This window comes from Leptodactylus fuscus, chromosome 1, assembly GCF_031893055.1.
Source record: "Leptodactylus fuscus isolate aLepFus1 chromosome 1, aLepFus1.hap2, whole genome shotgun sequence".
NCBI lineage: Eukaryota > Metazoa > Chordata > Amphibia > Anura > Leptodactylidae > Leptodactylus > Leptodactylus fuscus.
Genome location: NC_134265.1, coordinates 367014190 through 367026198, shown reverse-complemented (window position 1 = coordinate 367026198; position 12009 = coordinate 367014190). Strand labels below are relative to the sequence as shown.

The window sequence follows — 12009 nt, the reverse complement described above, 5'->3', positions numbered from 1 at the left end:
TGAAAGCCTGACCTTCTATATTGTGGCCTGGATGACGATTGGCGCTGGGAGCCTCTGCCATGAGATGATGTTGCTGGTCCATTCAGCTTTCATAGCTTTGGCCAGGGCGGGCTCCACTTGGAAGGTCCTGGACCTTCTATAGGTGGAGTCTGAGGCTTCCCCCTCGTCAACATCACACCCGCCTGGGTGGATGGACCTGAGGAGTTTTGGCATCTTCTCCACAGGAAAAGCAGTTCTGGGAGTGTCAGAATCTTCATCAGAAGAGGCATCCACGGTATTAGAACTTTCCTCCGAAGGATATGATAAGGGCTGTGGTTCTCTGCGAGTTCTCTTGGCAGAGCTGACAAAGGCCTCCTTCATCTCCAGCATGGACTCAGTGACAAATTCTTTCAACCACGCGACCATGTCGCGGAGAGCGGGTTCTTCAGGCGGAGGGGCACTCGTACCCATCAGGGAGTGGGATGTCGCAATCCCTGCAAGCAAGATGCCTGCATTTAGATGACCCCTTACGCCTGGGAGGCTCGTCCTCTTTGGGAGAGGAAGACATCTGTAAAAGAGAAGAAATAAACTAAGTATTTCAAGGAAAAAAACACCATAGCCTAGCTAGGGTTAATAGTACCGTAGTGAATAAGCACTAGTCCTTAGAACAAGGCAACAAGGCAACACAACAAGGAATGCTAGCAGCAGCGGAGCTTGGTCCAACAAACAGAGCAAGCACTGTCACCTTGTCTTGGCAAGGTTTAAATACCTAAGGAGGAAGAGGAGGGATCACAAACTCCTCCCACTCTTCCTCCCTTCCACTCCCCTTTTTTTTCGTTTTTTCTTCTCTCCCACTAGGGGAGCAAGAGCAACCCCTAATGCGGCCTAACCCTTTATATCTTTAAAATATTGGTAGTAATTCCACTCTCCCCCCAACAGGGAGAGAGAGGGTTAAGTGTTCGGCCAGGAAGCCAGGGAGGGACGCCTCCTCCTGGCCGAACACACACCAGCAGAAGCACCGGCCAGAGGAAATGCCGGCCCGGCTTGGAGCAGGAGCGAGGAACAATGAAGACTGTTCCCCACACCAAGGTAAGTAAAAAAGTAGGCAAGGCGGTAAGAGAAACCTCCTTCCACCTATCCTGCACACAGGACAGAAAAAAACACAAGGGGAGGAGGTTCCTCTTACCTTCTTATAGGGAGGGGTGGTCAGTGTGAAGTTAATTAATTAAAAATCCACCTATCCTAAACCACGCACAGGGGTAGGAATACCCCATTTATTGTGCCGCAGTTTGGACGTGGGGGAATTGCCATTTGCCATAGTAATTGCACCCTCCTGCTAATTGATCTTGTTATTTCAGCAGAGAGTGGAGGCTGAGGTCAAATGGCGAAGTCTAATTACCTGTTGCAAGTTGCTAGGATCAAAGCCTATTGTCATCTCCTGGCCAATGCATTAACCTACCTGTGCAAGCTCGTTAGCTCCACAGGGGGCTTTCCTGCAACCCAAGGGTTGAAAGGAATCCTCTTAGACTTTGCAGTTCCAAGCTTGAATCATAGGTAACTTCCAAGAGTTATGGTTTTATGGTGATATTGCGACAGGGGAAGATGTTACCATTATGACAATTAGTTCCTCAGGTGCGCAGTACCAAGACGCACGTTTTTAACCCAAAAACCGTATGGGCCTAGGAAGAGCCAAGACACTGATCTCATTACCCAAAGGGGTTTGGGGTATCAGGCTTGGTGTCTATGTGTTAGGGACCTCGCTGTGAACCCCATCATGCCCCTGGTTTGACAGTATGATCATGTGATGAGGGATTATGACCATTTATAGTTATTTGATGGTTAATATGGAGGGTAGGTCTGAAGCCCTGATGACATCACTCCAGGGTGGAGCCCGGGGGTCAATATATGGTTGACCTGGGGCGGAGCCTCGCTCTCCCTGGTCTGGCCTGTACACATGTGAGCGAGTCGGCTCTGTGTGTGTGGCCCCTTCCCCCCCCCCCCTGTGATGGGGGGCAGGGCGGGGTCAAAGAAGCTATATGGCTCTGGAAGAAGATGTGCTTACAGACTCTGATCATGGACTTATGGATTATGATGGAACCCTCTTGGATTTATGGATTATGAGGAGCTATAATGAACTGATCATGGACTGATGGACTGTTATACCAGTATGGATTAAAAACGCACTTTATTGCTATATGTTATGGGGTGGAGCTGTATGTCCCACTACCATGGACACTATTGGGCCGTAATCTCTTGCCTTATGGATATCGTGCGCTGGCTGCAGAAGTGTCATGTGCCTAAGGACTGTTTCTGTTTCTAATCTTTTATTCTTTTTATCTTACTGCACTGTATTATACCTTTCTGTAACCGTATAAGCTTGTATCCGCCAGTGTATATCTCTATGTATGCTGGCCAACTAGTATCGACCCCCTTGGGTTAATAAATAAGATAAGATAAGATAAGATAATCCTTTAATAGTCCCACCTTGGGGAAATTTCAGCGTGTTACAGCAGCATAGTAATACAGATACAGGATAATACAGAGTAATATGTTACAGACATAGACACAGATAAGCTGAGAAGAGAAGATATACTAGGAGTCCATGGCAGCTAAGGAAAAACAGAAGAGAAAGAGGAAGACCTCATGGTCATCCTCATAATCATTAGTTCTCTGTGCGGAGTGCTCTTCGTTTGGTCTGATGTAGATTATACAGCCTGGTCGCAGTTGGAAGGAAGGACCTGCGATAGCGCTCCTTCTCACACTTGGGGTGAAGCAGACGGTCGCTTACAGTGCTGCCAAGTCCCATCAGGGTCCCATACATGGGGTGGGATTTGTTCTCCCGCATGGAGGTCACCACAGACAGTATCCTTCTGTCACCCACCACCTGTACTGGGTCCAAGGGGCTCCCCATTACAGAGCTGGCCCTCCTGATCAGCCTGTCAAGTCTATTTCTGTCCCTGGTTGATATACTGCTTCCCCAGCAGGCCACACCGAAAAAGATGGCTGAGGCAACCACAGAGTTGAAGAAGGCCCTAAGAAGTGTCCCCCGGACTCCGAAGGCCCTCAGCCTCCTGAGCAGGTAGAGTCTGCTGTGGCCCTTTCTGTGCAGCGCCTCCAGGTGATCAGCCCAGTCTAGTTTATTATTGAGGAGCACACCCAGGTACTTATAGGTCCTGACTATCTCAATACATGTTCCTTGGATCTCCACCGGGGTCGGAGCACCTCTCCGTTTACTAAAGTCCACCACCATCTCCTTGGTCTTCCCAGCATTAATCCTGAGCTGGTTCTGCTGGCACCATTCAACAAAATCCCGGTTTAAGTCTCTGTATTCCCTATCATCGCCATCAGTGATAAGACCGACTATAGCAGAGTCATCGGAGTACTTCTGTAAGTAACAGCTGGATGAGTTGTGCCTGAAGTCAGCAGTGTACAGTGTGAAGAGGAATGGGGCAAGAACTGTACCTTGAGGTGCCCCCGTACTACAGATCACAGTGTCAGACACACAGTCCTGGGCTCTCACATACTGAGGGCGGTTTGTCAGGTAGTCTAGGATCCAGTTGGACAGGTGATGGTCCACACCACCAAGGTTCAGCTTCTCCCTCAGTAGCCCTGGCTGAATGGTGTTGAACGCACTGGAGAAATCAAAGAACATTATTCTCACAGTGTTCCCGGGTTTCTCCAGGTGAGAGAGAGCTCTATGAAGAAGGTGGATGATGGCATCATCTACCCCAATGCCTGGCCGGTAGGCAAACTGGAGGGGGTCCAGAGCGAAGCTCACTAGGGGGCGTAGGTGTGTCAGGACCAGTCTCTCTAGGACCTTCATCAGGTGGGATGTCAGTGCTACAGGTCAGTAGTCATTGTAGCCCATCGGGTTGAGTTTCTTTGGGACTGGTACCACGCAAGATGTTTTCCACAGTTGAGGTACTACCCCCAGCTTCAGGCTCATATTGCTCAATATAAAACTTTAGAAGGCTCGTCTCATATTAAAGGTTAGAAGGTGATCGCGGTTTTGCCTGGGAAGGCCAGGTAGGTCAGAGGCTGCGCCGAAGTGGCGTGGGCGGAGGCATGATCCTTCACACTAGAGTTTTGCAGGTTGTACTTATTATCTACCATTATCCTCTATCGATTGTAGATCAATGTGCCAACTGTTATCCCAGAGCATCTTGAGGTGTCTATAGGCCTGATTTTGAAGTTGTCACCTAGTCGATAAGGAGAAGCTTTCCATGCAGTAAAAGTAGCGGCTGCATTGCCACTTGTCCTACAGTGTCAACTTGGGAGCCCGTATAAATATCTATACACAAAGGACCAATCCGGATAAAACCGGCAAAAAAGGAACTGCGCTCTTCTTATTGGCAAATACAGATTTATTGGCATCAAACTCACACACAATGCGTTTCGGGCGTATAACCACGCCCTTCTTCAGGTGTAATAGTTTCTACAATCAAAATACATAAAATATAGTGTGACATCAACAAACAAACAAAAGAAGTATACCCAGCATCTATATGCGCCATAGAACACATTTGAACGTTCAAAAAATCATGATATACACACAGTAGTGTTAGGAGATGACAATCTCTATCTTTTAAGTTTTAAGTTTTAAGTCCATGTCCCAAATACACTGACCTTCAAAAAATTCTTTTATATACTAACCAGTCCCTTTTACTTATTCTATTAACGTTTGCCTGATATAATACTCCCCAATGCCCAAACAAGGGGGTTATGGAGGCCTCAAAAACAATGAATAGGTATGACCCATAATTCAGTTATTAATTATAATTATAATTATTATTATTATAATTATAAAAACGCGTTGTGTGTGAGTTTGATGCCAATAAATCTGTATTTGCCAATAAGAAGAGCGCAGTTCCTTTTTTGCCGGTTTTATCCGGATTGGTCCTTTGTGTATACGCTTATCCACCCATGTGGTGTTAGGAACATGCTGCCTCAACCCGAAGAATAACCCTTCGGCCTCCTTGTAGTGCGATTTCAGAGTTGTGACTTGGGCTCACAACCCTACAAGGTGAGCGTCTTTCATCTGTTTAAACGCTCTAAACGCTTGTAAAAATACTACACTACGGTCTGCTCGGTGTCTATATTCCCTTTTGTTTTTGAGGTATAAATATCTATGGACTTGTAGACACATTACGTAAGTAGCTTGAGCACCACCATTGGTGTCTGGTGAGAAGATGCAGCTTAGGGTAATTTCCAGCTTCCAGCCAGTGTTACCAGACTATATTACTTTAGAGGTCCCAAACTTACTGTCAAATGTAAATCTGTGTTCTCCAGTTAGACAAGTTGCACATCACCAAGGACCACTTCTGAATTTCTTCCACCAATCTCAAACAGGTGGATATTAGACTTTCCAGCCAGACAGTTCATAAGTCTACATCTTTCAAAATTGAAATACTACATATTCCTGAATTGATTTTGGAGCTGGATGTTACATCCACCAAATCTTCTTGAACTACCTGGTCTATACAAGCCACAAAAATTATCATCCTGTGAACCTGGAAAGACACAGACCCATCTATAATCCACCAATGGCGGAAAGACATTAAAGTAACGAGGAACTGATTGACTAGAAATCTAATATTCAAACACAAAGTCATTGTGTCAGGACACGGAGTCGCCGCAGTCTCCTTGCTGCGCGGTGTCTCCTTGGGAGACGTGTTAGGAGTTCTATTGGGTGTGCTTTGTTAGGAGTATTTAGGTTCTTTAATTTCTATTTTTCTTACCTGGGGAGTTTTTGGCTGCGCAGTGTCTGGGGTGGCATCCTGGCGCTGCGGGGTTGTCCTGTCGTGAGTATTGGTGCACACCTTCTGACTTGCACGTGCGCACTGATGGTAGGCAGCTTTATTTCCTGGTTGATTAGTCTGTCCTCCCATTTGCACCTGGGAGGAGTGGTCTCTACTCTGTATTTAAACCCATGCCTCCCATGGTTCTGTGCTGAGTGTCGCTTTTACAGAGCTAGGCCTTAGCAGGAGGAGTAGGTGGTTATCTGGGATAGAGGAAGTTCCGTGGTTGGTTTTTGGGAGGTTTGGGTGAACAAGTTGGTTTGTGTGTTTTCCCTTCTGTGTTCACCAATCCTCCCTCTGTGTATAATTGACTGTGTGAGTGAATTGCCTTATCCTTTGATTTCTACTCAGTTTCCCTGTGTTTGTTTCCTAGTGTATGGTTCCTTCCCATATTGGTTTGGGCGAATCCTTTCCCACATTTTTCCTGTGTGCTGCTTGTGTTGTTAGTCAGCGCACACCCTTGTCAGTCCCTGTCAGTAGCAGCTTCACTTGTTCGTTAGGGGTGACCCCCTTTAGTCTCCAGTCCCTAGAGGTCTTATAGGGCATTCCTTCTCCCACTTCCCTCTAGGCCTACGGAATCAGTGAGAGAGGAGCTGTCGGGGTCAGGCTTAGCCTGAGTACAGCCGACCCACACCCGTGAGGCAGGGACCGGGATAGCTAGTGGGAGTAGTGCAGGGCGAGATTCCCTACTGCTATCCCTTAGCCCCGTTGCAGCTACCTGGACTGACATAACAGTACACTCAGCCGGTAAAAAAAAAAAAAAAAAAAAGGTTCGTTTGCATTATGACGGACCTGAAACAGTTGTACCAGGCGGTGCAGCAGATCTCCACTGAGATGGAGGGGATCAAGCTACGAATGGATGTCATCCAAGCTTCTGGCGTATCTCAAGTACAGCAGTTGGCTCAACACACAGCCTCTCAGGTGGAGGGCATACAGAGGCAGGTGAGTAGCGCCCCTGTGGGTCGGCCTCTGGAGCCAAAAGTCAGCTTACCTGAACCCTTCCGAGGTAAGAGGTCAGATTTTTTCCGATTTCAAAAGGACTGTCTTTTGTATTTCCGGCTACGGCCGTTTTCCTCCGGTTCTGAGGTACAGAGAGTTGGGATTATTATTACTTTATTGACAGATGATCCCCTCATCTGGGCACATTCGTTACTAGCCGACTCAGCTTGCTTACTAACTGTAGAGGCGTTTTTCTCCACAATGGGGTTACTGTATGACGACCCAGACAGGGTACGCACGGCTGAGTATAACCTACGACGTGTGGTGCAAGGGGATCACGCTATAGAGAAATATTGCACAGAGTTTCGTAGGTGGGCAGCAGAAGTACATTGGAATGACCCCGCTCTACTTAGTCAGTTTGAGACAGGGCTCTCGGACCAGGTTAAAGACCATCTAGTTTCTCACCCTGTTCCGGGAGATCTAGATGAGGCCATGCAGCTGGCAATTAGAGTTAGACGGCGCCTCCGGGAGCGTGGAGACAAGAGTCCTGGGGGGCTTAGCCCTCCTCAATTCTCTGTTTTTAGAGAGGACCCGGGGGACCAACCCATGCAGATTGGGGCCACTGTGCGAAGTGCTAGACCCAAGAGTGAAGGGTCCCGCACAGTACGCTGTTTTGTGTGTGGAGGGATGGGACATGTAGCAAGGGTATGCCCCTCCAGAGAATGATTCGCCAAGGAGAGTAATAACCCCAGGTCTATTGAGGGTAAAGGGAGAAAACCTACTAAGGAGGGAGGTGTGCATATTTCCTGTACTCAGACTGCCGGGTTGACCCTTGATGGATGGGTAAATGGGCAGAAGTGCCGGATTTTGGTTGATTGTGGTTCGGCAGTCAACCTTATTGACTCAGAGTTTTGTGAGCAATTAAGGGTGTGTCCTTTGGTCTTGGAGTCTCAGATACCGGTGTGGGCTATTGATAAGACCCCTCTACAGCAAGCTGTCATCTCCAAACAGGTGGAGGGTCTGGAGTTTATTGTGGGTGGCCACAGGGAAGAGATTGACTTGTTCTTGTTGTCTAAATTACCAGCACAAGTAGTTTTGGAGTGGCCCTGGCTGAAGCAGCATAACCCTATTATCAACTGGGAGACCGAGTCAGTAGTTTCTTGGGGGCAGGGGTGTAATGGTCGATGTCTGCCCATATCCGTTATGTCTTTGTCTATAGGCAATTTGCCTCAAGAAATATGTGAGTTCAGGGAGGTCTTTGAGGAAAGGGCAGCCAAGACATTACCACCACATCGCACCTATGATTGCTCAATTAAATTTATACCTAATGCAGTGTTACCCAAGACAAGGTTGTACAATCTCACTATTCCGGAGAGGGAGGCGCTCAAAGAGTATATTGAGGGGAGTCTAGAGGTGGGGCATATTCGCCCATCTAAGTCCCCAGTAGCAGTGGGGTTTTTCTTTGTAAAGAAGAAAGATGGAGGGTTGCGCCCTTGTTTGGATTTTAGGGAGATTAACAAAATCACGGTGCGGAATCCCTATCCCATTCCGTTGATCTCGGATCTATTCAGCCAGATTACGGGAGCCCGCTGGTTTAGTAAAATAGATTTACGTGGGGCGTATAACTTGCTGAGAATCAAGAAGGGGGATGAGTGGAAAACAGCGTTTAACACACCCCTAGGACACTTTGAGAATCTTGTGATGCCTTTCGGTCTAACCAATGCGCCTGCGTTTTTTCAGAATTTTATTAATGATGTACTAAGTGCCGTCATAGGGAGGGGGGTTGTGGTCTATCTGGACGATATACTCATTTACACCCCGGATTTGGAGACTCATTGGGAGAGAGTGAGAGAGGTTTTAGATCTCCTGAGGGTTAACCAATTAAGTGCTAAGCTGGAGAAATGTGTGTTCGCGGTCAATAAATTATGTTTCCTTGGCTATATCCTATCGGACAAGGGGTTCGAGATGGATCCTGAGAAGGTCAGGGCAGTCTTGGAGTGGCCGCGACCCGAGAACCTAAAGGCGGTCCAACGGTTCTTGGGGTTCTCCAACTATTATCGCCAGTTTATCAAGGGATTTTCTGAGGTTGTGAAACCTATCTCGGACTTGACTAAGAAGGGGGCTGACTGTGCTAAGTGGTCGCCAGAGGCGCTAGCTGCGTTTGAAGAACTGAAGAAGCGATTCTCGTCCGCTCCCATTTTGAGACAGCCAGATGAGAGGTTGGCCTTCCGAGTGGAGGTGGATGCCTCCTCGGTGGGGGTGGGAGCAGTACTTTCTCAGGAGTTCGAGGAGGGTACGCATCCCTGTGCCTTCTTTTCTAAGAAATTCTCTGCCTCTGAACGGAATTATGACATCGGAGATAGGGAACTACTAGCAATAAAACTAGCGTTCGAACATTGGCGTCATTTCCTGGAGGGGGCCAGAAGGCCAGTCCAGGTATTTACTGACCACAAGAATTTGATTTATCTTGGGTCGGCGAAGAGATTAAATGCACAGCAGGCCAGATGGGCTCTATTTTTTGCGCGGTTCCATTTTAACGAGACTTATGTGCCGGGTTCAAAGAATGTTAAGGCTGATGCTTTATCCCGGTATATGTCGACTGAGGAGGAACGAGAGGCGCCTGCCACTATTCTTGGGGATGGAGTGGTGGTAGCAGTATTGGGCGCAAAATTGGAGAAGGCCTTGATCGAAGCGCAACACGCTGCACCTTCCAAGATACCTAGAAACAAGCTTTTTGTCCCAACTACTCTCCGACAAAGTCTCCTGAGGGAGTGTCATGAGTCGGTTCTTGCTGGTCACCCGGGGGTTTCAGAGACCATGAGATTGGTGTCTAGGAATTTTTGGTGGCCAGGGTGGAGTAAGGAGGTCTTGCAGTTTTTTCAAAATTGTTCGGTCTGTGCAAGAGCCAAGGCGTCGCATACCCGTCCCCACGGTCTTCTACATCCATTGGAACCTCCTAAGGCACCTTGGACTCATCTGTCTATGGATTTCATCACGGGCCTTCCGGTGTCTAAGGGTTTCACGGTCATTTGGGTAGTCGTTGACCGCTTCACGAAAATGTGCCATTTGATCCCGTTTTCCAGGCTGCCATGTGCCAAGACACTATCTGAGGCGTTTATTAAAGAGATTGTAAGGTTGCATGGTCTTCCTGAGGAGATCATTTCGGACAGGGGACCGCAATTTGTGGCTAAATTCTGGCGGGCTTTTTGCAGCAGGTTGGGAGTTACACTGTCGTTTTCCTCCGGGTTTCACCCAGAGTCTAACGGACAAACAGAGAGGAAGAATCAGGATGTGGAACAGTTTTTGAGGTGTTTTGTTCGCGAGAACCAGAATAATTGGGCTGCCTTTCTCCCCCTGGCAGAATTTTCCCTAAACAACCATGATTCCAATGCCACAGGTACCACACCTTTTTTTTGCTCCGGTGGTAGGCATCCTGTTTTCGGAGTATTTTCTTCCATTTCTTCCCCAGTTCCGGAGGAGGAGCTATTTTCTAAAAAGCTGCAAGGGGTATGGTCCCGTATCCGAGAGAATCTGGTGCGGGCGTCGCACCAGGCTAAGGTCCAGGCGGATCGGAAGAGAGGAGAGTTGCAGTTCTTCCCTGGTGAGATGGTTTGGTTGTCCACCAAGAATATCAGGTTGAAGGTTCCTAGCAAGAAGCTGGGTCCCAGATTTGTGGGTCCTTTTAAGATCATCAAGATGGTAAATGAAGTGGCGGCGCAGCTGCAACTACCTAAAAGGTGGAAGATAAACCGGGTCTTCCATGTCTCCTTGTTAAAGAAGGCCAAGAAGGGAACGTCTCCAGTTAAGGTTCCACCAGTTTCTGAGTCCGGGGAGTATGAGATATCCCGAGTTCTGGATAGCAAATATGTTCGGGGGAAGCTATGGTATCTGGTGGCATGGAAGGGATACGGTCCTGAGGATAATTCTTGGGTCCTGGAGTCGGATGTGTCAGCTCCCAGACTCGTGGAGAAATTCCACAAGGAGTTCCCGAAGAAGGATGCTCCTAGAGAATCCGGAGTCTTCTCCTTGAGGGGAGGATCCTGTTGGAGTATTTAGGTTCTTTAATTTCTATTTTTCTTACCTGGGGAGTTTTTGGCTGCGCAGTGTCTGAGGTGGCATCCTGGCGCTGCGGGGTTGTCCTGTCGTGAGTATTGGTGCACACCTTCTGACTTGCATGCGCGCACTGCTGGTAGGCAGCTTTATCTCCTGGTTGATTAGTCTGTCCTCCCATTTGCACCTGGGAGGAGTGGTCTCTACTCTGTATTTATACCCATGCCTCCCATGGTTCTGTGCTGAGTGTCGCTTTTACAGAGCTAGGCCTTAGCAGGAGGAGTAGGTGGTGTTCTGGGATAGAGGAAGTTCCGTGGTTGATTTTTGGGAGGTTTGGGTGAACGAGTTGGTTTGTGTGTTTTCCCTTCTGTGTTCACCAATCCTCCCTCTGTGTGTTATTGACTGTGTGAGTGAATTGCCTTATCCTTTGATTTCTACTTAGTTTCCCTGTGTTTGTTTCCTAGTGTATGGTTCCTTCCCATATTGGTTTGGGGGAATCCTTTCCCACATTTTTCCTGTGTGCTGCTTGTGTTGTTAGTCAGCGCACACCCTTGTCAGTCCCTGTCAGTAGCAGCTTCACTTGTTCGTTAGGGGTGACCCCCTTTAGTCTCCAGTCCCTAGAGGTCTTATAGGGCATTCCTTCTCCCACTTCCCTCTAGGCCTACGGAATCAGTGAGAGAGGAGCTGTCGGGGTCAGGCTTAGCCTGAGTACAGCCGACCCACACCCGTGAGGCAGGGACCGGGATAGCTAGTGGGAGTAGTGCAGGGCGAGATTCCCTACTGCTATCCCTTAGCCCCGTTGCAGCTACCTGGACTGACATAACATGCTTAGGTCATTAAGGGTTAATCTTTTTACAGAATCAGATAAGCCTTGTCTAAAAAGGGTTAACAAAGGTCTGTCTGTCCACCCTGACTGAGAGCTCCACTGACGAAACTCCGTACAATAGTCCTCGGCAGTTCTAACTCCCTGCTGAATAGACAACAGATGGGACTCGGCCAAGGCAACTCTATTAGGGTCATCATAAATCTGACCTAATGTTTGAAAAAACTTATTTAATGAATTCCATTCAGGAGCTCCAGCAGGTAGAGCCAAGGCCCAGTCTTGTGGTGATCCTCGTAGAAGGGACACCACCAGCGCCACCTGCTCTGCTTCAGAAGAAAGGAAATTAAAACGAAAAAATAAATGGCAAGATTCCTGAAATGTTCGGAATCTGTCTGGTTTACCGTCAAAACGGTCAGGCAA

The 12009-nt window shown here is 48.0% G+C and overlaps 1 protein-coding gene across 1 annotated transcript in view; it reads left to right on the top strand.

Annotated features, from left to right (window-relative positions):
- Positions 1–403: 403 nt before the first annotated feature.
- The window catches only part of LOC142188656 (vomeronasal type-2 receptor 26-like), a 51346-nt gene continuing 39740 nt past the window's right edge, over positions 404–12009 (top strand). The window contains exons 1-2 of the mRNA XM_075261932.1: positions 404–442; positions 919–1068. Of these exons, the coding sequence (XP_075118033.1) occupies positions 404–442; positions 919–1068 (189 nt within the window). The remainder of the gene's footprint in view (positions 443–918; positions 1069–12009) is intronic.